Genomic DNA, 26,476 nt, shown 5'->3' on the forward strand with positions numbered 1-26,476 from the left:
TGCATTTGATTGCCTTGTCATCAAGCTTATGTCTCAGCTGAGATGGTACGTGAACATATGCAAGAGACCCAAAAACTCTCATGTGTGAAAGTGAAGGCCTCTTGCCTTTCCATGCTTCATAAGGTGTAATAGTCTTCAATGCCCGTGTAGGTGATCTATTCAACACATAGTTGGCACACATTACTGCATCAAGCCAAAATTTATTGGGCAAAGACTTGGCCTTAAGCATGCATCTAGCCATCTCCATTGTGGACCTGTTTTTCCTTTCAGAAACAGGATTCTGGTGAGGAGTGTAAGGAGTAGTGCATGAGTGAATAATGCCCCATGAAGAAAGAAATGCATCAAACTCCTTTGACATATACTCTCCCCCGCTATCTGTGTTGAGGGTGACAAGCTTGCATCTTGATTCATTCTGAACCATATTCAGCCATCTCTGAAAGCATAAGAAAACTTCAGATTTGGCCTTTAAAGGATATACCCTGCAATATCTTGTGAAATCATCAATGAGAGTCATGAAATACTTATACCCCCCAATGGCATTTGTCCTCATTGGGCCACAGACATCACTGTGTACTAGCTGCAATTTCCTTTGTGAGAGTTTCGGACAATTCTTTTGAAAAGGAAATCGATGCATCTTACCCAAAAGACAACCCTCACACACATGTTTGGAAACTGTGTGAGTCTGAGGTACATCATTTGCCATCTGTTGTGAATGTAGCTTTGCAAGAGCTCTATAATTGAGATGGCCCATTCTCTCATGCCAAAGATGACTTTGAGCAAGCTGTGAATCTGAAATAGCCAATGCTTCAATAGAAAGTGCAGCTGAATGATGATCAAGGTGATAAAGCCCTTTTTGCAAAGTGCTAGTGAGAACTATGGCATTGTCATCACGAAGATCATAAACTAGACATCTGTAGCCATCAAAAATTACTCTGAAACCTGAAGTAGCAATTGCTGAAATTGAAATCAAGTTGACTTCAATGCCAGGCACAAAAAGAACATTTGTCAGAGTGACAGGATGGCTTGAAATGGATGTGAGTTGCACATCTCCAACTCCTTTTACAGCATATGAAGCATTATTAGCACATGTAACAGTCCCCCCTCGAGGTGCATCAGCTAAAGAATGAAACAACTGTCTACAAGATGTGACATGTTTGGAAGCACCACTATCAATGTACCAGGACTGAGCATCATTAGCAGTAAAGAATGCATCAGCTTTGGAGGGATCAAATGAGCAATGGACAGTCCATGCCCAATCATCCTGAAGAGCATGTGCATGTGAAGCATCTTCTGGCTCATGGGATTCAATAGCATGTGAGGCATTAATTGTCAATCTTGCTTTCTTTTTCTCCGAAGCAATGCGCTTCCTGCATTCTGAAATGTCATGTCCAGGCTTGCGACAATAGTTACATCTTTTCTTCTTTGACTTATCTGCTGTATTTTTAGATGCATGGGAGGAATTGCAGCTGCTATGCGCAGATTTTGGCTTGCCCATAGGCTTGGAAGCCTTGCCTCTTCCTGTCTGCTGTGAAGCAAATGCATGATCAGGAATAATGGCTTGTCTATTAGCTCTACTTTGCTCTTCCTGCAAAAGCAAAGTAACTAGCTGATCAAAAGAATAGTGGTCTAGATTACCCATGGACACTAATCGAAGGGTTGTAGCAAACCCTTGATATGTATCTGGTAGTCCATTCAATGTGGTACTGACAAGCTGTGAATTTGGCACCACCTCATCAATGTTGGCAAGTTGTTCCATGAGGTCCTTGACCTTTGTCAGGTATGCATCCATAGACTCACCTTCATTCATACTGACTTCCTGTAATTGCCTTCTCAAATATGCAACACGAGCTTCATTGCGAATTTGATAGAGAGAAGCCAATTTATCCCAAGCATCCTTTGCTGTCCTGCAAGACCGGATGTGTGGAATAATGATTCTCTTGCATGATAAAGCAATGCACGAATGTGCATTTGCATCTCTTGCATCCCATCTTGATTGTTCTTGAGTTGGAAGAGCAGCAGCAGCAGGAGTGCTAGAGGAAGAGGCATTAGGAGGAGTACCCCCTGCAGAAGGACCAGCAGTAGAGGCAACCACTGTAGCATTGGCTGGCCTCAGATCAGCCCCAGAAACAATATTCCACAAATGCTTTGCAACAAGAATATGTTTCATGAGATAAGACCACATCGGATAGTTGGTGCCATCCAACTTATCATCTTCACGAAGAACTCCAAATAAATCTTGATTGTTCCCAGCCATAGCAAATGTGATACCCTGAAAATCCAAAAGCCTCAAGGCTATCACTGCAAAAAGCTGGCTGTCCAAAAAATGACAGCAAATATCTGCAAATTTCTGACCCAAATCCAAGGGCAAATGCAGATCTGACCCAAGTGTGACTGTGGTAGGCAATGTTCACTGCAAAAACAGCAAATCTGGCAAAAGCCCCAATTTTATCGAGGGCAAATAGGCCAAAAAGAGGGCAAATGTAGAAAAGCTGCAAATTTTGCTGAAATTTTTGCAAATGTGACCCAATGTATGCAAATCTGACTCAATGTCCTGCAAAAAAGATTCAATGTCTGAAAATCTGACTCAATGTCTAGCAAATGTGACTCAATGTTCTCCAATCTGTCCCAATGTATTGCAATCAAAAGAGAAATTGCAGACCAAATCCCAAAAAATATAGCCTCAAGGCTTGCAACTGTAGAATTAGGACTTGCTGTCCACAAAATGACTGCAAAAGTGCACCTATCCCAAAGTATGGACCTCAAAATGTAGTCTTTCCAAGCTGTTGAAATTGTTAGAATTATAGATATAATTCAGCAGTGACCAATGTAATATAATAAGCTACTTAGGGGCACTTTTCCCTCTTTTAGAGGTTTTTCCCCCTAACTGCAGTTAGTTCACTAACTATGGTTAGTGACTACTAAGGTTTTGTCACTAGGACAAAACCTTATCCTTTGTACTCTTTGCATCCTATTCAATTGCAACTACGTCTTCAGCTTCCAAGCTTCCTACTCTCTCACTCCCTCTTGCTCTCACTCACTCCCTTTCCTTCATTTGGTATCAGAGCGGGCTCAAGTCCCTCGGGCTCCCTGCTCCCTGTGTGGCACCCCTAAGCCTCACGTTGTCAGCCTGCTCCAACCTGTCCGTACAGTCCGTACGACTGTACGGAATCCTGACGTACGTCGTCCGTACAGATCTGCTCGCCGTACAGTTTCGCCCGCCGTACAGCTCCGGTATAGCCTACGTACTGCTTTCGTACAAGTCGACGTACCACGTCCGTACGTTTCGGAAAAGGCGTCCGTACATCTCCGTACAGGCGTCTGTGCATCTCCATACAGGCGTCCGTGCATCTCCGTACACTGACCGTACAGCGCCGTACAGGGTGTCGTGTCTGTCGCAGGAGCATCGGTACACTCCACCGTACTGCCGTACACACTGACCGTATAGTTCGTACAGTCTGTCCTTGCAGATCTGCACCAGTCGCTGTCAGCCTCGGGTGTTCTTTGACAGGCTCATTCTTCAGAAAACTACAGTGTGGTGCAGTTGTTTTGGAGTAAATTTGGGGCATTTTGTAGATTGCAGACATTGCAATCATTGTGCAAGTTTGGAGCTATATCAAGAGCAAAATTGCAGATCTAGTCTGAAAGTTGGGGCTTTTGTTCAGAAATTACAGATTTGGGGCTTTTTAAGCAAGGGGTATCGTCTCTACAATCCTGCTACACGCAAAATCATTGTAAGTAGAGATGTGATATTTTCTGAAAATTCAGCTCACACTTAGGCTGATTTTCAAATGCCTTCATCTTCAGAGGATGTCTTTCAAGGGTTGCTACCCATTGCTTTGGGTTCCCCTGCTGATTTTTCTGATCCAAATCAGAATTTACAGCAACCTTCAAATGCTTCACTTCCGCCACAGGATGTCTTGCCTCCTCCACAGGCAGTGGAACAAGTGGTACAGCAAGAAATTGCAGACATACATGCAGCAAAAACAGTCCCAAACTGGCTGTTACAAACTCTCAGGGAGAGTAAACTTGATGCTCCGTTACCTGGCAGGACTCGCAGTGCAGCAAGGCACATGGAAGGTGCTAATTCAGTGGAATCAGCATATGCAGGTACTCTCCTTGATGAGGAGGAGCCTGCCACATTTGAAGAAGCAAAAGGTAATGTGCATTGGATGAATGCCATGCACGATGAGTTGCAGTCCATTGCAAAAAATCAGACTTGGGATGTTGTGGACTTGCCACAGGGTAAACATGCTATTGGCACACGATGGGTATTTAAAGTCAAACGGAAGCCAGATGGCTCCATTGACAGATATAAAGCGAGGCTGGTTGCTAAAGGCTATGCTCAGAAAAAGGGCATAGATTATGAGGAGACTTTTGCTCCTACATCCCGGATGACCACCATCCGATCAGTAATTGCAATGGCTGCACATTTTGAGTGGAATGTTCATCAGTTGGACATAAAAACAGCCTTCTTGAATGGGGACTTGCTGGAAGAGGTGTATGTCAAACCACCTCCGGGCTTTGAAATTACAGCAAATGCACTTCAAGTATGCAAGCTTAATAAAGCTTTATATGGGCTGAAACAGGCCCCTCGTGCATGGTATGCCAAAATACATGCCTTTTTGACCAGCAAGGGGCTGCACAATAGTCCTACTGAGAGCACCCTCTACATCAAGATGGATGGGGGGGAAATCTTAGTCATCCTTCTTTATGTTGATGACTTACTGCTCACAGGGTCCAATGAAGAAAAAATTGCAGATTTCAAAGCTGATTTGCAGACCAACTTTGACATGTCAGATTTGGGGCTGCTTCACTTTTATTTGGGGATCCAGTTCTCTCATGAGAGACGTGGCACTGTTATGTCTCAGTCCAAGTATGTTCAGAAACTCTTGGACAGATTTAACATGCAAGAGTGTAGGCCCATATCTACTCCTATGGAACCGGGGCTGAAACTCACAATGCATGATGCAGGAGAATCAGTTGATGCCACACTTTACAGTCAAGCTGTTGGATGCCTCATATATCTCTGCAATACTAGGCCTGATATTCAGTTTGCAGTATCTCAGGTGAGCAGGTACATGCACAGCCCCAAAACTATGCATTGGCAGGCAGTTAAGCGCATCTTCCGTTATTTGCAGGGCACCAAGTCTTTTGGCTTACTATTTCCCAGGGGGGGTGACTTGCAGATGCATGCCTACAGTGATTCAGATTGGGCTGGTGATTATGACACTAGGCAGTCCACTAGTGGCAATTGTTTCTTTTTGGGAAAATCTTGCATTTCATGGCTGAGCAAGAAACAATCTACAGTGGCTACCTCATCATGTGAAGCTGAGTACAGGGCAGCTTTCACAGCAACAGTTGAATGTGTCTGGCTGAGACGTTTATTTGCTGATCTTCATCTGTCTTTGGAGGGTCCTTCTCCAATTCTCACTGATAGTCAGAGTGCCATTGCAGTGGCAAAGAATCCAGTGTTTCATGCTCGCACGAAGCACATTGAGGTTCACTATCACTACGTCAGAGAGAAGTTGCATGCAGGAGAGATCAGTATGATCTTTGTGTCCACACATGACAACGTTGCAGATATTTTCACCAAAGCGCTACCACGTGAGAAGTTTGAGGCATTTCGCAGTGCCCTGAACTTATATCCGTTTGGTGATTGATCAGCCTTGTACATGACATTGGCACTGCAGGGGGGTGTTAGAATTATAGATATAATTCAGCAGTGACCAATGTAATATAATAAGCTACTTAGGGGCACTTTTCCCTCTTTTAGAGGTTTTTCCCCCTAACTGCAGTTAGTTCACTAACTATGGTTAGTGACTACTAAGGTTTTGTCACTAGGACAAAACCTTATCCTTTGTACTCTTTGCATCCTATTCAATTGCAACTACGTTTTCAGCTTCCAAGCTTCCTACTCTCTCACTCCCTCTTGCTCTCACTCACTCCCTTTCCTTCAGAAATGGCCTGAGAAGATTTCAAACAGTAGAAGGAAGATAAGGAGAGCAAAAGCCCTCAAAAGCCCCAAATTTTGAGAATACTCTGCAAGTGATTTCACACGTGCAAAGGTTTTACGAAATCTCGAAGCAAGTACAACGTACGGTGAGCATATAATTGTACGGATGCAGAGTACGCTGATTGTATGGAATGCAGGTACGGAGATCAGTACGGTACCCTGTACAGACAAGTACGCAGTGCAAGTACGGAGTTGTACGATTGCTCAAGTACGAAATGCATAGTACAGTGTACGGTTGTACGGCTGCAGAGTACAGTATACGGTTGTACGGCGGCGCATGTGCGGAGTTGTACGGTGGTTCAAGTATGGAGCTGAGTGAAAGTCTGTACGTCGGCGCAGGTATAGAATGCAGTACGGCGAAGTACTGAACGCAAGTACGTAGATGTACGACGCAGGTACGGAATGCAGTACGGCGAAGTATTGAATGCAGGTACGGAAGGTAGTACGGCGAAGTACTTAACGCAGGTACGGAAGTACAATGGCGCAGGTATTGTTGTACAACAGCGCGTGAACAGTGGGTACGATGCTGAGGATCTCAGGTACGATGCTGAGCAGGTACGAAACCGTACGGTTGTACGGTGCAGGTACAGAGAGCAGTACGGATGAGAGGAGCGGGTGCAGGAGACGAATCTAAACATGGCTCTGATACCACTGTAGGATCGATAGGCAAGGAGAGAGTGCAGGTTCAAAGAGTCGATAGAGTCTGTCATGTCAAATCTAGGATAATGAAAAATAGAAGTACAAGGTACTTGTACCTAGACCTAGGACTAAGTGTTCTAGGTGTCACATAGGACTAAGTGTCCTATGTGGCCTAAAAGGCACTAACACTACAAGTGCCTACATTCATGCCTACAAGGCACATACCATGGCCTATAGGGCATCACTAGAACCACCAGAAGATGGCCTACAGTTTTTGGGAACCCTTTCATGTTTGAAGTCTCATATCCTCATGTTCCCATTTTTTCAAGAGCTAGAATGACATCAGTTTCAGCTTTAAGCACGTGCTTTGGATAATGACAAATTGTCACCTTCCATACTTTGATTTTGAGGGTATAGGATTGCTATGCTACATGTGCCTCCTCGTCTTCTCCGTGATTAGTGCTTTGCCTTCTCTTGTGTAAGCAATTGTCTTCTTCTTGGCATCCTTTACCTCTTCTATCTTTGTCAATCTTATGGTGTATTGCTCTCATGTAGGGTGTTCATTGATCCAAATTGCAATCCAATTTCGTGATGTATTGCGTTCATGTTAGATCTTCATTTTTAGATGAAATGGTCACATAAAACTGATGTTATCCTAGTTCTTGGGACACTGGGTTTTCACAGAGAGAGAGAGAGAGAGAGAGAGAGAGAGAGAGAGAGATTGAAGAGTTGTCATGGATAGGATTGGTAGCTGAGGACAAAGTAGAGGCTGTGTCCACCAGCAGGCGAGCGGTAAGAAACCCTTTCTTTGGTGGATTGTGTGTTGTACTTATAGCAGAGGATCTAGCTCCTTGTGCATGTCTCTTTTCTTCCTTTATTTTCCCCAGCATAGCTTGTTTCTCCTGTGACAGCTCAGGGGGGAGAAAGTTCCTGAAAGTGAGTACAAGACTCTTCCAAACGGTCTCAAGTAGGTAACCTATCTAGTTGATTCTGCCTAGTTTACACACAAAGTTTCATAAACTGCTGTTATTTATTGATTCTTGTTGGGGATAATTTGCTTTTGCTTATAACTTTATTATAATTTTCTTTTCAGACAAATGAACTGTTTAAGTATCACATTTTAATCCAGGCAGTTTTTCATAGTGTGACACACTTGCAGTTTTTCAAAGTGGGACACACTTCAATGCATGATGTGCTTGTTAGAAATATGGACTGCTTTGTAACCCACATGAATAAATGTGAGAGATCAATCAGGACATTGTACTCAATAGACATAGTGAACCTAGGTGGAAAAGTCCAATTCCTAACTAGTCCTGAGGAGTGCGGAGTAATCAGTGAAAACTGGGGTTCGTGCATTCATTTTCCTTTCATATTACATTTGAAGGTGGCCTACCTTTTTGTTTTCTAGGTATTATGATCTTAAAGTTGGAGGTGGTGCTGTTGCTGCAAAGGGTTCTCGTGTTGCTGTGAGATGCCTATGACCCATTGAAACGTGAAGTTGAGTTACAAAGATTCAAGTATTAGTCTTGCATTATTTTCTCCTAAAGCTGAAACAAGATATGTTCTGATATTAAGGGCGGCTTTGCAAAATCCTGGGTGTCAGGTAGAAATTGGATTTAATTTTCAACTATATTTCCTGAGTGGAGGCCTGGAAATATTTGGCAGGTACATTATGTAGCCAAGTGGAAGGGTGTGACATTCATGACAAGCAGACAAGGGTTGGGAGTAACTGGTGGCACTGTGAGTGGACCTTATAAATAGTCTTCTTGCGAGATATACATGTTTCGTATGATGCACAGGTCAAAGTGGTTTCAGGCATACAAAGTCCTTAGTCCTCTAAAAGCTGCACTGACGAGCATTCTTTTCAAAATTTACTGGGCAGCCTTACGGTTTTGATGTTGGTGCGTCCGAAAAAGGTGCAGTGTTAAAGGGCTTAGACCTTGGAGTACAAGGAATGCGTGTGGGAGGTCAGGTGAGGAACTTTAATAGAGGTCTGCTGCATTCCGTCATCTGACTTTGCAAGCATTGCAGATCAGATACAACCCCTGGATGCTTCATATTGTCTGTATTCTAACTTCCAAGGCTAAATGCAGCGTAATTTAGACTTGTCTGCCTTCTATCCTTGCTACCTTGGGAGAATCTGATTTAGGTTATGATGTCTGGCTCAGCGCTTGCTTATTGTTCCTCCTGAGCTTGCCTATGGGAACAAAGGTATACAAGAAATTCCTCCAAATGCAACACTTGAGGTAGTCCTGGATTCTTTTGCCCTTTGATTGGATTATTTTACTGTAGTACTATAAAAACCTCAGCTTTCTTGCAGATTTCTTTAATTATACATCTAATTCTTGTGTATCTACATCAAGCAGTTTGACATTGAGCTTCTCAGCATCAAGCAAAGTCCATTTGGGTGAGTTCCCTTAGCCTTATTGCTTTTGTAATGGATTATGATGAATATTATGGTCATGAATTAACAGCTTAAACGTCATCGTATTACCTTAACAAATACTACTGGAGGATAAGATGGAATGTTTTAGTTGGGCCAAAGGCAGTTCTTTTGGCTTGCATGTCTTTTTTTTGTTGTTGAATGTCTTAGTAGGTCCAAAGGTCCTCAGGCCAAGATGGATGTGCAGCTAATGGTATACGAGCTGAAAGGTCCAGGGAATCTTGTGTTAGAATTTACCCAACAGAGGGTACACACAGCGGAAGACTTATAGTAATGCCCAACAGCTCACACAGTGTGGTGTGGGATGTGGAATCACAAACTTCCTAACTTATGTGCATAAAATAGATGTGTAGACTCATCAATAGACAATGAACCAGCCAGATAGAGAAACCACCAAAATAATATATTTCCGTCCAAAACTATGGACACAATACAAAAGAGATAGATCCAAAGTCCCACCAATGGTGTGGTCCTCTGATCTTACCACAAGGTACTTCTCCTATCTGCTGGCTATCTCTAGACTCGAGCCCGCGTGCTCCACCTCGAGCGTCTGTAGACTTTCTGTCTAGTGTGTTCTTCTCCACCTTATTGCCTGTGAATCAGCCTAGGTGGGCAGCCCCTGCCAAGCTTTGTCTGCAGCACACAGGTCCCCTTGGTCCTCCTGAATGTAGGCCCCAAGATAGCTATTCCACTGCTCCAACCTGCTTGTGAACGGCTACTATTGAAGATGATGATCTCAGCGACCTTCTGCCCTAGAAGACAGTCTAGGTTCAGCCTCTCCCTGGAGCTAAGTCTGCAGCCCTTCAAGCACCCTCTCACCTCCTGGATATAGGCTCAGAGGGTGGCTTCCTGCTGCTCCTTTCTGCCTCCTGGATTGCTGGCTGCTGGATATGAAATGAGGCAAGTGCTTCTCCTTTTATAGGCCCCAAGGCCCTTTCAAATGGACTGACCAGCCAGCCCTAAATGGGCCGACTGGACAGACCTGGTTGGCTGGCCCAACCGACCTGGTTGGCTCAGCCCAACCAGCCCTATATAAGGACCCTAGCCAGGCCCTTTTGCTGCTAGGCTCCCCTTTGCTGCTGCTGGAGACCCGGCTGCAGGCTGTATACCTGCCCATAGACCCCCACTATGCTGCGCTATTTCTTGGCTCCCTGATCTGCCCACACGTGTGCGCCTCAGCTCCGTATTGTTCCGTATTGTTGCTGACGTCATCCGTGAGCTCATGGCCTCTTCTCTTGGGTCCCTATTGCTGCCCTCTGCACCGCCTCATGCTCCTGCAGATCGGCCAGGTACCTTCCTCTCTTCTTTTGGGGCACATCCTGCCCAAGGTCTCCCTCCCCCATGCTCTCCTCATATGGGGGCTTATAGATGGGGAGGTGACCTTTCCAACACCCCCTTTCACCGACACATCTCGGCCCAATGCCGACACGTCGATGAAGATGCTCCAGTAACTCCTTGGTCGTAGTCCTTTGGAACTTTTCGATGTCGAAATCTTTTCCTGGCTTTTCATCCAGTGGCTCCTGCTCCACCAGGTCTGGTTCCGCTTTAGCACACCATCTTGGTACACAGGTCGATCTCTGGTAGCACCTCCTGGCACCACCTGCTTCCGTCACATTCTTGCCTTCGAACTCGAGCAACCCAGCCTCTACGATCTTCCAGTTGTCCCCCTCATAATGAGTGAACAACTTGGAGTCTTCGAGGCACCATGCTCTTAGGGTCTGTTTCAACCCGTCTTTCCTTTGGTAAGGTCTGCAACAAAAGTACATCTCCAGATAACTTGGACCGCGAACTTTAAACACACCTGACTGAACTTGAGTCACCCTCCTTCTCGCAAGGGCACAATCCTCCAATCGTGGAAGTCGATTCCCAAGAGCTTCTGAATTAGGGTCGTCCTTCAGCGAGGTCCTTGCCTTCGGGCTCCCACACCTGTGAGCCTCCTACTTGGGCTCTGATACCATGTTAGAATTTACCCAACAGAGGGTACACACAGCGGAAGACTTATAGTAATGCCTAGGAGCTCACACAGTGTGGTGTGGGATGTGGAATCACAAACTTCTTAACTTATGTGCATAAAATAGATGTTGCCATGTGCATGGATTGGTATCCGACATGTACTAGGTACAGTAGACTAGCTCAGGTAGCCTGGGGAGGCTTAGAGCTAGGAAGGCTTGATTCTCGGGTTGAGTGGCAAGGGTACGAACCAGTTAGAGGTCTTCGCTATTTTTGGCGCTTGGGGCCAGAGTCTATATAAGGGGCCCAGAGGTTCAGTTCTTAGAGAGCCAATGGGAGCAAGTTTCGTTCCCAAGTGCTGGATTGAGTCGTGGACGCGCACGTGCTTCATAGCGTAGCCCAAGGCCCAGCAGTAGATCCCAGGCTTCACAGCGCCACCTGGTGGTATGGGACACCAGGCTGGTTAGGATCTGGTTGGGAGTTCGTGCCAGTAGCTCAGCTCGTGGCTCGGAGGGGACATCTCCTGATTCGGGATCACATCCCATAGATGTCATGGTTGGGTGGTGAGCAGCCTGCTCAGTTTCCTCACGTTGTGAGTGTTCTTGTGTTTGCTTGCAGATGAGAGGTTTCAGGAGTGCTGTGGACGTGTCAGTTGGTATCAGAGCCAACTCTTGAGGTAGGAACTTCTGTTGTGAGAATTTTGGACGATTCTTTCTCCATGTATGCCTTAATTTCGAAATTCGTGCTCAAACCCTGCAAGTGCTTGTTTGGTTCATCGGGTTTTGGGAAGTGGTTAAGATTCAGGGAAAGAAGCGAGGAGAGAGAGGGAGAGAGGTGTAGTTAGGAGGAAGTAGTGGGGTCCAGGTAGAGGCGTCAGAAGGGAGTCAGGAGAGAGCGTAAAGTTGGGGCGAACCCAAGGGGATCCCGCATGTCGGCTGGCTGCTCAGGGGTTGTGATGGCAGGTAGAAGGGGAGCGTAGGAAGGTGCGCAACAAGAGAGGGATAGATCGCAATTCGGGTCAGTTGCTTTTCGGGGGAGCCTGGGGGCTTAAAAAAGCGCTACCCCTCCGTTTTTAGAGGGTGAGCTTTTGGAAAAGCAGGGCTTTACTAAAAGCCTGCTCTCCGGCTATAAGTTCGGCCAAATTGCCTTCTCCCATAGCCAGCAGATTGCGCAGAATTCCAGCCCCTCTACATCTTCACGCCCAGGAGCCAGAATACTTGTACGGCCTGCTACAGTCCTTCGTACGGACAGCTAGGAGCAGAGTCCTAGGTTCCAGAATCTGAGCTGAATCGTCAGCTCAGCTCAGCCAGCTTACCTTCTTCATCGACTAGCTTTCCTTTCTTCCATCGCCTTCTTCTTGGCGAGCTTCCACTTTGTCTCTACCTCCTAGCTCCGAGGCCACCTGCTTGTTTCTCTTCTCTAGCCTATCTTCTTTTCAGATCAGATTTCAGTCATGGCTGATTTTGCAGACCCTGAGCTTGTGATGGGAGACCAGGATTTGAACTACCATGCGGAGGATGACCAGGGTCTCTACGATGATCTGAATACGAAAAAAGTCTTCAGTGAATTCACCATTGCTCTTGATGGAAAGTTTGAGCAAGTTAACACGAATCAAACGGGCTTGACACAGCAACTCCAAGGGATTCAGACTACACTCACACTTTTGACTAGCACTGTTCAGGCGCTCACGCATGTGGATGCCATGGCTTCAGTGTTAACATCACTCCAGATCCCTTTCCCGGAGATTAGAAGTCTCATATCAAGGAGGTTGTTGACACTTGGTTGCACAAGTGGCAAGTATACTTTCAGTTTGACCCTTATCGAGATGACAAGAAAATACAGCTTGCAGCCCGGTTTATGTCAGGAAAGGCTTTATTGTGGTGAAAGGAACTCCAACCAAGCCTGCAACATGGAACGAATTCGAAGGGGTCTTCAGAAAAGAGTTTCTGAAGGAGGAGGAAGATTACGATATCGTAGGTAAGCTCAAAGCCCTCGATATGTCCAAGCTGAATTTGACTTTTGAGGTTTATCTTCAGAGGTTTCGGGATTTGCAGACCAGAGCTACAAAGATGGATCTAGTGACCTTGTTAGGTTTCTTTGTGGATGGTTTGCCTGACTCCTACAAGTTACAGATCAAGAACAACAAGTGTACCACGTTGCAAGAGGCCATGAATTACGCGTGTATTTATGATGATACCATGGCCAGTGTAAAGGGAACCACAGTTGCCGACACGGGTGGGAAGAACAAGCGGAAGTTCTTCCAGTCTACCACTGGTACCAGGGAGACGAAGTCTATAGACAACGCCTCCAAGAAACATTTGACTCAGGCAAAAAATGGTCGTGCCCGTTTCCTTCGTACCTTGAAGTTAAAGAAGGAAGGACGTTGCTTCTTCTGCGAGGAGCAGGGCCATACTAAGAATGATTGTCCTAAGCGCAAGAACCAGAAGCAAGCGTCGGGACAGAAGCTCCAGGCGGGTCCGGGTACCAAAGCCAAGGGAGCTGATCAAGTTGCGATGGCAGGTATTTTTGTAAATGTCATTACCTGTCCACTTTCTTGTAATTGCACTTTTAATACTTCGTTATTTGGTTCCCATGATCTTTTCCGAGTTTATGGAGAAGTTAGGGACCAAAGAGTTCACATTCTCTTTGACCCAGGCAGCTCTCACAACTTTGTTAATTACAAACTTGTGCAGAAGATGGGGCTGTCCACGATACCTAGCGATCACACCTATGAGGTGCAGCTTCCAGTTGGGAACAGCTGGGAAGCAGTTTTGGGATCGCAAGATTGAAGCCCTTTTTATCCGGATTCAAGAATACACAGCGGCTCTTACGTGCTATGTCATGCACTTGGAGCATGTGGACTTGTTAATCGGAATAGAGTGGTTTAAAACCCACGATATTCGGATTGGATGGAAGGATCATACTCTTTCTTTTTTGGAAAAGGATACCCAATTTTGTATTCAGTGTGATAATATTCCCTCTTCTCAAGGACCTATTGTATCTGCGATGCAGCTTCGGAATATATTAAACACTTCTCATTATGATGTCTATCAGTGTGTTTTGATTCCGTTTTCTTCATTTGTTGTCTCTATTAATAACAAGAATGATTTAAGTGTGTTTGAACACCGTGAATTGAGAATGTTGTTAGATGATTTCCTGGATGTATTCCCTGCTCAACTGTCGGAAGGTTATCCTCCAGAACGGGCAGTAGATCATCGCATAGACTTAGTACCTTGGGCTCAACCTATTAGTGTTCCACCTTATAGGGAGGGAGGATGAGCCAGTTTGAGGAGGATGAGATAGCTTCACAGCTACAGGATTACTTGAATATGGGCTATATTCGCCCAAGTAAATCACCTTGGGGAGCACCTGTTCTCTTAAGAAAGAAGAAAGATTCTACATGGAGAATGTGTATAGATTATAAATGATTGAATAAAGTGACAATTAAGAATCGATACCCTCTACCTCGTTCCGATGATTTAATAGACCGTTTGGCCGGAGCGAATTATTTCACTAAGATTGATTTGCGTACGGGTTATCACCAAATCCGTATCTATGCTAAACACATAGATAGAACCACATTTCAAACTAGGTATGGCCACTACGAGTTTCTTGTATTACCTTTTGGTTTGACCAATGTTCCTGTCACCTTCCAGCAACTAATGAACGATTTGTTCCGAGATTTTTTGGGCAAATTTGTTGTAGTGTTCTTAGATGACATCTTGGTATATAGCCGAACACTAGAGGATCACATAGGACACCTCCGGATTGTCTTAGTTATTCTAAGACAGCATAAGCTCTATGCCAAGATGAGTAAATGTGACTTCTTTATGAAGGAGATCATTTATTTAGGACACAAGATTTCTTCTGATGGTATTAGCATTGATCTGGATCGTATCTAGAAGGTTTTAGAATGGCCGATCCCTCAAACTGTGAAACAACTACGTTCTTTCCCAGGATTTACGGTATTTCTACGGAAGTCTGTGCGTGTGATGGGTCTGACTTGAGGGGACGGAAAGCTAGATGGGCAGAATTAATGCAAGATTTTGATTTTGAAATATGTTATCGCAAGGGTTCGTTGAATAGTGTGGCGGATGCCTTAAGTCGAGTCAAGTTTGTAAATGCTATATCATTTACGAAAATATTCTCAGACCTATTTCAATCCTTGAGAGGGCTTTGCGCAACTGATAGTCATTTCAGTTCTTATTGGCAGAAAGTCCAGGATGGGAGCTCCATGGTTGACCAGGACTCAGGGATTGTGACCCTACGGTACAGGCGGCGGGAGGTCAGTGGATGATTAGGAACGGCTTGCTGTTCCAGAATGGAAAGATTGTGTGCCTAATGTTTTGGAACTTCGATCCAAGATTCTCTGGGAGTGTCATGATGCTCCTAGTGTTGGACATCCGGGTATACATCGGACTCTGTCTCTTGTGAAGCATACCTTTTATTGGCCTAAGATGCGTGCATTTATTGAAAACTATGTAGTAGGTTGCCGGGTTTGTCAGGTTACTAAGGCAGAACGCCTTAGAAGCGCGGGTTTATTACAGCCATTGCAGATTCCCGGTAATAAATGCGAAAGTATTTCCATGGATTTTATTGATGGTTTGCCTCGAACGCGCAAGGGTCATGACTCCATTTGGGTCATAGTTGACCGACTGACAAAAATGGCTAGATTCTTACCTACTAGAACAACTATTTCAGCTGTTCAGCTGGCTCACGAGTTTGTGGACCACTTGTTTAAGCTGTATGGTTTGCCCTCTGACATAGTCAGTGACAGGGACTCAAAGTTTACAAGTAACTTTTGGACACTTGTTTTTGAGAAGTTAGAAACTACTCTAAGTATGAGTTCCTCAGATCATGCACAATCCGATGGCAGTACAGAAAAGGTCAAACAATTGGTTGAAGATATGCTTCGGGCATATGTTTCTAAGAGACAGTCTTCATGGGAAGATTATCTACCTATGATAGAATTTACTTATAACAGTGCAAAGCATTCGAGCACTGGTTACAGTTCTTTTATGCTTATGTACGGGTTTCAACCTAAGTCACCAGTTATGGTTGGGTTAAAGGGAATCCAAAATGATGCTGCAAAGACCTTCTTGCTAGTTATGCAGGAAATGTTGCAGTTTGCTAAGGAGTCTATTAGAAGTGCCCAAGATTGGGACATATATTATGCTAATAGACATCGTTCACCTAGAGAGTTCTCTGAAGGGACAATGGTATATTTGCGAATTCCCAAGGAATCCAAGAGCCTAAGTACTGGTTTGGTTCCGAAGTTATCTCCCAAAATACTGTGGTCCGTTCATGGTTATTAAAAGAATTGGACCAGTTGCATATCGACTAGAATTGCCTCCTGATATTAGAGTACATCCAGTCTTTCATGTTAGTAGATTGAAAGAAGTATCGGGTGCGGATGATCAACTTGTTTCTCCTCAAGAAATAATAGACGTTATATATTTGACTTTTATTCCACACGAACCTGAGTGTATTCTTGAATTTCGTGAAAGACAGATTCGTAATAGAACTATCACGGAATACAAGCTCCTCTCCCTTTCATTTCACAGCCGCAGCAGAGGTGTTTTTGAACACGAATCGAATGGCAACATGCTGCAGGAGTGCAACCTTGCAGCTTGTCGTGGCTTGACATTGTTTACACACTACACTCAATTTGGGAGCAGAGCTAGGGAGATTCTAGGAGAACTTGAGAGCAGAACACACATTTCTGCGTTTGGCATGCAGGCATATTGTACGTCTTCACAGATTGAGGAATCTGTTGTCTGTATAATATCCCATTCTGGCTACTAGTGTCTGCTCTGACCTGTTATCATGAGATCCCATCCCTTCTTGTTGTCAGTGCCCTTGTATGGAAATTTACAAGCCTAATATAAGAGGAAAGTCTCTTTTTTTTGGGGAGAGGGGGGGGGGAGGGGGATGAGAGTTGAGCTTGGAGGCGGCTCTTGTAAGGAGTCCATGTTTTGTGGCAAGCTAGCTAACTTTTCCTTGTGTGGTCTTTGGTTTTCTTGGCATGGGTTGAGTTGTGTAAGAGTTTGGGACATAACATATTTGAGAGATTAGGGGAGCAGCAGACAACATTCCAAGGATGGTTCACATAATACTGCATCTTTTGGTACAATGTCTGTTTCAATTGGCCTAACTGGCCTTATGATTATGATGCACTTTGTATGATTTGAGTTCTTTCGGACAAGGCGACAAAAAGTTATATGCATTGAAACATTGACATCTTTGTACTTTATATGCATTCAAGAGCACATACTAAAGGTCTGCCAGAAACTGATGTGAAATACACTGGTGTGTCACAAGATCAGGAATGTGCATCCTGCTTGCAGAAAAGTCTTTCCCATTAGTTTAAGGGATCAAGAAATTTTAGCTTCGTTTTGTGGTTGCTATGAAACATGAGCACTGGAATCTACATCCACCGCGTGTCTTTCTGTATGGGCAACTTTCCTCCTTTTAGTGGATCTCCTTCTGTCCCCCAAGTTTCCTGGTCAGTACATGTCTAAATTTGTTTTGGGTCTTTGAATGAAGAGCATGAATTGTTTTGCAGGTCGCCAGTAAAAGTGGTTGAGGGCTGATATGACAGGGATTTTGGTTTTTTTCATTGTGTCGTGTATTTCGGCCACAGTGTCTTGTTCAGAGATTACTACGATCCATTGATTGCTTAAAGAGGCAAGCCTATGAAATATACATTCTCAGAATTTGTATTAACATCATTTTGGGAATTGGTATATCCTGGTCTTTTGAAAGTAAAAGGGTTTCCTTTAATATTTTTTAATATTCTTCTAAATCATTTGCCCATCCTGCTGATTGCTGTGATGGAAGAAGATTTTCAATCTGTTATAACTCTCATTACGAGGCTTTAGCTGGACAAGTCCAATTATTTTTGCCATAATTGTGTGCCTATAATTTTTTTTTGTATATAACACATGCATGTTGTGCTTTTATTTGTGACGATTACTGCCTTTAGGCTTCGACTTCAAGCTAAAACTTGTAAACAAGTACCTGGCAGTGGCAGTATTCTTATAATGCATTTCTATGTTGTCCCATTACTCAGAACTTGTTACTCGGGACCTTGACGGTTAGTCCAGTCTTTGATTACCTTTGAAGCATTGAGTGTTTATTTAGTCTTTGGTTAGATCAGAAACATTAAGGAATTCAATTCATGGTGATGAAAATAACTTCGAATGTTTCATGCTTGCCCTGGCCGGGTATAGGTTCAGACCGTTACAGGGTGAGCTCCAAGGGCTTCTTTGCCATGGAGGACTCATCCGAGAGTCTGAATAGGGTTAAGCTTTCCCTGGAGGTATACTATTTGTCTTCAGAGCTTATCTCAATTGGAATAAATTAGTCGGTTCTCTGAGGAGCTCCAGGTGTAGGATGGTGACCTTAGCTTCTGTTCGATCCCTGGGGGGTAGACGGTGAGATACCTGTGTTTTCAGGTGGGACTGGATATTTCAGCAGAGCAGCAGATTGCCCTAGTCTTAGAGAGTGTTCGATACAAGCTCCTCTACTTCTCATTGGTAGAGGGAGCATTGGTGGTGAACTAGGTCCTTTTGGTGATGGCTTCGTACATTGCCTCATGTTGGTGCTTGCATTGGGGTGGCTGGGGCAGCTGAGGTGGTTGGTGTCATTTTTTTGTGGGAAGGCTCTGTATGAATGGAATACTTGGCCTTGGGTCACTTGGAAGACGGAGGCCTGGGTATCGTCAAACTGGACATGCAGAGTAAAGCGATGTTGGGAAAACTCATTGTCAAGGGTCTACCTCTAGGCTCCGAGCCCTGGAAGCTCTTGCTATTGTAGAACATGCCCGGGTCTTTCACTATTTTGACACAGAGGACCTTGAGACGATAGCCCATATAGTCGTCTGGTGGCTCATAGAATATGGCAGTGTGCTTTGAAGATGTTGGCCAAGATGTGATGTACCCCACGTGACTTTCGATGTGACTTCACCTACAGCATAAGAGCTTGGTTGATAGAGGGACGACATGCTTTCCCCATCAAGATGGTCTATCTAGTATGGACTGGGCGTCACGTGCTTGGAGACTCAGGATCTGTCCCTGCAATTTAGGAGTAGGGCACGAAGGGGTTCTAGGAAGACCTTTGAAGACGGGAGCATCCATGCAAGGCAAGGCACACACTGATGCTTGAAGGGATCTGTTGGTTGTATAGCCCTCTCCCTGGTTGTTGGCACTGCTTTCGAGGTATTGAAGGTTGTAAGCTGAGCTCTTGAGAAGTCGGTTGCATAGCAAGCATTGCAATGCCTTGCCCATTTTGATTGGTCAAGCGTCCCATGGATTGTTGATCCATATCGGGTCTTTAGCCTTCTAATAAAGAAGAATGCCCATTGGTGCTTCAATAGCTTTGGACTTGAAGGTTGTTACTTACGAGGTGAAGCACATTTAGGGGCAATGGTGAGTTCTTGCATTGAGGGAAGTTTGGGAGAGTGTGTTGCATGGGGTATGGTTGTGCGATCTTGTATGTAATGGGGAGGATTGTACCTTTTAGTAGGTGTCTTCTTACATGGAGTCAAACCTTTGGGCAATTCGAATTGCCTACTCCTTGTTTGTTGATGCCTTCCACTTGTATTGAACAAGCATGTGAGCTCCATAGATGCAATGCATTATCTACAGGGTTAACCTCTTGTTTTTTAGATGCATTATCTACAGGGTTAACCTTTTGTTTTTTAGATGCAACTGCTTTAGGCACTATAGGAAGACGACTTCCCAATCGGCCTATTGGCACATTGATTACCGATCTTCTTGCCTTAGTTGGACAATTCACAGTTGGATTCTTATGGGGCCTCCCTTTGTCAAATTTCAAACGAGTGTTGACATCATTCTTGTCTGATGTTGCTTTATTGCTTACGTTGATGCTCAAACTAGCTTTGTACAAGGACTTCTAAGAATGTGTAGCAATCCACTTGCCTTTAGAAAGACATCCCAATGCTATACAATGGCATTTAAATGGGATCAAGTGACCTTGGGATTCTCCTCTAATCTATTACAGAATGTTATCAACTTCAGCTATTCTTATTTGCAAAAGACAGAAGAAAGTTGGCATGGATGGTAGTGTCACAATAAATGTTACTCAAAGCAATTAACAAGTCAAAATACTAGTGCCAACAAATGTAGGGCACACGTGGTGATTTTCTTAGAGTCTTGAAAAGAAATTCTAAGATGAATGTTGCTAGAAGTTAGAATCCTTATCGAGAAAGAGCTAGATTTGAGAGTCTCACATGAGATGGAGCATGATATCTTTTTGAAGATTCTTGTTTATGTCAAGGTCGATGCAATCGTCCCTCTTCTACATGGGGGGGTCTTAAAAAAGACTTGTAATTTTGAGAGATCCTCCCCCATTTGTCTTCATGTAATATTATAAGTTCTCTTAGATCATCCTAGGTACCACACCTTTGGCTCTTCATATAGTGATAAAGGAGGTACCAAAAACTGTCATTCTTAGCTTATGGTGACTTTGTGCCTTTGGGCATGCTAGAGGATAAAAACCTTGGACGAAGCTCCCTTGCTGATAGTCACATCTTAACTATTTTTTTGAAGCAATAGTACCACACTTCATCCTCTAATGCGTGCCAAGAAGGGATGAAGGTAGCAAAGATGTAAAGGCTTCCTAACAAGACTCTTGCAATAGATCAAGAAAGCATCCATTTTGAAAATGAGAATTCTTGCCATCAAAGGTATATGTTTGAGCAACTTAACAACAAGTAACAACATAGGGGTTTTGAAATTTGACAAAGCAAACCTATACGCACATGAAGGAAATGAACGAAGGCTGAAACAACTTGAAACACACACACACACACACACACACACACACACACATACACCACATATGTGTGTTTAGATTAAAAAGTTTCATTAATAATTGAGTCATATAATTAATTCCATCAATTTGATAAAAAGTAAAAAAAGGAAAACATGTAAGGAAAAAAAGTTTGAGACATCTAAGCTAAAAGAGGCAACAACTAGAGTTTGCAAATATTTCAATCAAAATTAAGAATTTTTAATAATATTGAGTTTGATAAACATAATGTTAAAAAAAGATGTAGAATCCTCAAGTAGTCCAGGTTTCAAGGTCGAGGTCCACTTACTTGCCACCATCCAAACAAACTAGGTATTAGAAGATCATAGTTACGCTTGGGTAGATAGATCATTTTGGATCTAGGACTGCTTGAGTATATTGAAATTGATCCGCAAGGACTAGGCAAATATTCCTTGAATTACAAGAGAAAGGGACCAGACTTCAGAGCTAAAAGACTCGATTGCTTTTATGTTTTGGGAGAAGCTTGGTGGATGTGCGTCCCTATGGTTGGTGGATGGATGTCCCATGGGGTCTGATCATCTACCTATAAAATGGCACTTTTCATTTGGAAGAAAGGTTTGGGAGGTCCTTTCACATCCCTTATAAAGTTGACCAGAAGTTTGTGAAACCTTAGTATTGTGAGGAGCTTAATAGTGTCTGGCGTGCCGCTACAGTGGGTAGGATCCTTGTGATCGATGGGACCAAGGGATCATGGCACTGTTGGCATGCTCTAAAGCTTGGGAGGACCATCTCAAAGCAATGAGAAGAACTGTCAATCAGTAGGTGACTATTACTTGGCACTCAATTAAAAAGGCAATTAATTAGTCTCTTGTAGCAGATCGTATTTTGTCAACCTTATTGGTAGAAGCAGAGGAATGTATGAAAGAATTGGAGATGGATAGCACAAAAACAACCCGTACCATGTGCAGGAAAACTTGGATGACTCTAGGGAATTGTCCTTCAAAGTTCTTTTTCTAGGCAGTGAAAAAGAAAGGAGGCTCAAGAAGCCATAGATAGAGTTGTGGATGCAGATGGCAAGTTGGAAACAAAATTATGGCCCGTAGCAAGCAGGAGCTCTCCTCCATTATGGGAGGACCAAGATGCAGTGATGCCCTTTGGAAATCCTAGGTAGATGATTTCAAGCAAGGGCTTGAACCCAGAGTTTCAAATGTGCAAAGAGCTAGTTTGGGCACAAAGACTATAGTGGATGAATTAAAAGAATCTATTGAGTATCTAAAGAAGGAAAAGACCCCTAGGTCGGATGGTTTCATGACAGAGTTCTACTCATCCTTCTGGTAACTCATCAAGTTTGACTACGTTGCCATGGTGGATATTACATTTAGAGGTGGGCTCTCTCAAAAGATGTGAACATGGGGTTGGTGATTTTGTTTCCCGAAAAGCAAGATCAGCTGAGAGTAGAGGATATTGGAGACCCATAACGATGCTAAATATATTGTATAAGATTGTTGCCAAGGACTTGGCCAACCGGATCAAAGATGTGTGTACTAAAGTAGTTGATAAGGAGCAAAAGGGGTTCGTCAGGGGGAGAGACATATAGGATAACAATTCGAAAGTTACTACAAAAGTCACGGAATCAAGAGGCTGAAACCCCCGCCACATACATCATAGCAAAATGGAGTATCTGCATTAGATTATGGCACATAGTCGGGAAGCAAGACAGTGCTCTTAGGGTTTGTCTTTGATAAGGCATACAATCAAATTAGGTGGGATTATTTGCTCTACAAGTTTTGGATAAACAGAGATATGCACACAAGCTCTGCAGTATGGTGAGCACCTTTTTTGAGAATGCCTTGACAATCCTATGTTTGAATGGTGGAGTAGGAGGTAGATTTGATCTACATAGATCGGTGAGGCAAGGGTGCCCCCTGGCCCGGCTTTTGTTTGTAGTTGGGTATTGTTTCCCTAATTGCTAGAATCAAGAGGCAGATCATCGATGGGATGGTGAAGGGACACGAGCTTCCTTTGGGGGAGCAATTTCGTTCCCAATTGTTTGTAGATGACATGGTTGCCATGATATAAGAAAACAAGGAAAGTGTGCAAAGCCTCATCAAAGTACTCAATGTATGGTTGCAGATGACATGGTTGCCATGATGTAAGAAAACATGAAAAGTGTGCAAAGCCTCATCAAAGTACTCGGTGTATTTTGTGTATTATTTGGCTTGAACTGTAGTTCCTTTCTTATGAGAATAGATCAAGTGGAGGTATCGGATTGGCTCGGTTAATTTGCTAGTGTCCAGATTCAAAAGGGGTAGGTCATCAGATATCTGGGTGCCCCCTGGCCCCGCTTTTGTTTGTAGTTGGTACTATTTCCCTAATTGCTGGAATCAAGAAGTAGATCATGGATGGGAGGGTGAAGGGACAGGGGCTTCCTTCGGGGGAGCAATTTTGTTCCCAATTGTTTGCAGATGACATGGTTGCCATGATATAAGAAAACAAGGAAAGTTTGCAAAGCCTCATCAAAGTACTCAATGTATGGTTGCCACGGTTACCATGATATAAGAAAATAGGGAAAGTGTGCAAAGCTCAAAGTACTCAATGTATTTTGTGTAGTATTTGGCTTGAAGTGTAGTTCCTTTGTTATCAGAATAGATCAAGTAGAGGTACTAGATTGGCACGATTAATTTGCTAGTGTCCAAATTGAAAGGGGGCAGGTCATCAGATATCTGGGTGCTCCTTTAGGAGTTGGTGTAACTCTTAAGCATCGTTTCATATGGTTTTGAGAAAAAGTGAAGCAAAAGCTGAGATATTGGTATAGAGTGGCCCTTGCTTAGAATGCTAGGTGTTTGGTGATTAAGCATATTCTTATAGGCTCTACAACATACTTGGCTTCCCTTTGGTTCAAGAAGACTCATTGGCAGAAAAGTGAGCAGCTGTTTAGCCTTCTTGTGGATGGAGGATGGATCTAAAATAAAGTGGTACTATATCCCTTGGGAAGACTTAAAGGCTGCTAAAACAGGTGGAGGTCTGGGCATCCCATATGTAGATAAGAAAAACGTCTCTCTTTTGTCTAATTGGTCCCCTAAGGTGTTTGACTCGGAGGCACCATAGGTGATTTGCACAAAATGGTTTGTTGTTAGATGTAGGGTCAGGGAGTTGGGGGAGGGAGTTAACCTAGTATGAGGTCATCTATTCCCCATAAAGATTAAAGGATTGGATTTAATATTGGGGTTGGTAGATGCATGGAAGCAATAACTCCTACAATGGAAAGGATGAGAGGGGCTCAGGGGAGATGCCAACTTGCGGGCCCCGCTTTTGTTTGTAGTTGGTACTATTTCCCTAATTGCTTGAATCAAGACGCAGATCATGGATGGGATGGTGAAGGGACAAGGGCTTCCTTTAGGGGAGCAATTTTGTTCCCAATTGTTTGTAGATGACATGGTTGCCATGATATAAGAAAACAAGGAAAGTGTGCAAAGCCTCATCACTGTACTCGATGTATGGTTGCCATGGTTGTAGATGACATGGTTGCCATGATATAAGAAAACAAGGAAAGTGTGTAAAGCCTCATCAAAGTACACGATGTATTTTGTATAGTATTTGGCTCGAAGTGTAGTTCCTTTTTTATGAGAACAAATCAAGAAGAGGTTCCAGATTGGCTCGGTTAATTTGCTAGTGTCTAGATTAAAAGGGGGCAAGTCATCAAATATCTCGTTGCTCCTTTAGGAGTTGGTGTAACTCTTAAGCATCGTTTCATATGGTTTCGAGAAATTAATATCAAAGACAAACCCTACTACAATCAAGTTGTCTATTTCCACCATCGTAATTGAGATCATCAATTGAGATCATCAATGCAACCTTTTACACAAGTGGGGCATTTCCAAGGACTCCTTGAACGGGTTAGTATACATTCCATGCATATGTAAATGCTTAGCTTTTTTAACTCTATTCACTCACATGTTTCTTTGTTCCTGCAAAAACATCCCTCCCTAATGATTCACTCTTACATCCCACTAATCCAACTAGTGCAAAAATTGACCACAAATTCATATTTTCGATGCATGAATTTTTACTAGATGGTGCCAAAAGGCATCATAATTATCTAAATCATGCCTTGCCATTTGATTTTATATATAACATTACCCCATTTGGACTTGTACATCAAAAGATACAGGGATGTGAAAATGTCATCTTTTGAGCCCCAGTTTTGGCTCAAAAGATGACATTTTCACATCCCTATATCTTTGCAAGTTGTTTTGACCCAAAAGGTGAGTTTTTGACAGCCTTGCATCTTTTGATTGTTGTCAAATCCAAATGGCATAATGTTACATATCAAATCACATGACAATGCATGATTTAGATGAATATCATGCCTTTTTGCACCATCTAAAAAATATTGCGTGCATTAGAATATGAATTTTATGAATTTTCGGTCAACTTGTTGCCACAAATTTTAAGCAAGGTTTCCCATAATAGGGAGGAGAAGACACTATCTATTTTGGCAAAATCCAGGCTGTAGGATTCCACACCACCATCCTTTGATCCCAAAATGTACAACCAGGTTCTCAAACCCTTGTTGTGCATACTGCAAGTACGTGTCAGTTGCCATCGGCTTCTCATTAATTGAAACATCCCAACTCCACCAAATATTCTCATGCAAGCTAGCATCTCCCCTTAGCCCCTCTCAGCCTTTCCATCATGGGAGTTATTTACTTGCATCTACTAGCCCCAATATTAAATCCAATCCTTTAATCTTTACTGGAAATGGGGAACAGATGACCTCATATTAGGTTAACTCTCTCCATACCCCAACTCCCTAACCTTGCATCTAACAACAAACCATTTTCTACAAATAACCTATGGTGCCTTCGAGTCAAGCAGCTTAGGGGACCACTTAGACAAGAGAGAGACGTTTTTCTTATCCACATATGGGATGCCCAGACCTCCACCTACCTTAGCAGCCTTTAAGTCTTCCCAAGGGATATAGTACCACTTTCTTTGAGATCCATCCTCTAGCCACAAGAAGGCTCTAAATAGCTTCTCATTTTTCTACCAATGAGTCTTCTTGAACCTCCAAAGGGAAGTCGAGTATGTTGTAGAGCCCATAAGAATATGCTTAATCACCAAACACCTGGCATTCTAGACCAAGGCCACTCTGTACCAATATCTCAACTTTTGCTTCACTTGGCAATGAAACATATCAAAACTCTTATGGGGGATGTGAAATTAGTGTTAGTGGCTTTAAAGTTATATGCATATTTAACCTTCCAAAATTGAGGAAACATATGAACTTTTGAATAAATTATATTCTTTGGATACTCAAATAAGGGATTTATAAATCTTTTATTGTTTTGTATCACTCACTTTTTTTGGCTCGCTCAGTTTCTGGTAATCCTCTTGTGCCTTCCAATCAACATCTTTGTTAGGTACGCCAATGTCTATAGAGATTGCCACTAGGCCTTTTGACGTGGTAGCCACTTGGGCTTCCAATGTGTTTGGTTTTCGGGTACAACTTCTAAAGGCACTCTGGATCCACTTCCTTTTGTTCCATATTAGTTTTAAGGGACTTCAAAGTTCAACCCAAATTGGATAGTCAGAACGAAGATGATTCTCTCCATACCAAAATCATCAGATTTTTG

General features: G+C 43.3%; 1 protein-coding gene across 2 annotated transcripts in view; it reads left to right on the forward strand.

The window, feature by feature from the left end:
- The window catches only part of LOC147897930 (peptidyl-prolyl cis-trans isomerase FKBP16-4, chloroplastic-like), a 45,226-nt gene extending 27,286 nt beyond the window's left edge, over window positions 1–17,940 (forward strand). For both annotated transcript variants that reach the window (XM_087380579.1, XM_087380578.1), the window contains 8 exons: window positions 7,395–7,444; window positions 7,564–7,619; window positions 8,061–8,118; window positions 8,318–8,392; window positions 8,535–8,624; window positions 8,821–8,898; window positions 9,019–9,059; window positions 17,611–17,940. In XM_087380579.1, coding sequence (XP_087236705.1) covers window positions 7,395–7,444; window positions 7,564–7,619; window positions 8,061–8,118; window positions 8,318–8,392; window positions 8,535–8,624; window positions 8,821–8,898; window positions 9,019–9,059; window positions 17,611–17,638 — 476 coding nt within the window. In that variant the 3' untranslated portion in view covers window positions 17,639–17,940. The remainder of the gene's footprint in view (window positions 1–7,394; window positions 7,445–7,563; window positions 7,620–8,060; window positions 8,119–8,317; window positions 8,393–8,534; window positions 8,625–8,820; window positions 8,899–9,018; window positions 9,060–17,610) is intronic.
- Window positions 17,941–26,476: the final 8,536 nt, after the last annotated feature.

Source organism: Dipteris shenzhenensis, chromosome 10, assembly GCF_047967505.1.
Source record: "Dipteris shenzhenensis isolate YYH24624 ecotype China chromosome 10, Dip_SZ_1.0, whole genome shotgun sequence".
In the NCBI taxonomy this organism is placed as follows: domain Eukaryota; kingdom Viridiplantae; phylum Streptophyta; class Polypodiopsida; order Gleicheniales; family Dipteridaceae; genus Dipteris; species Dipteris shenzhenensis.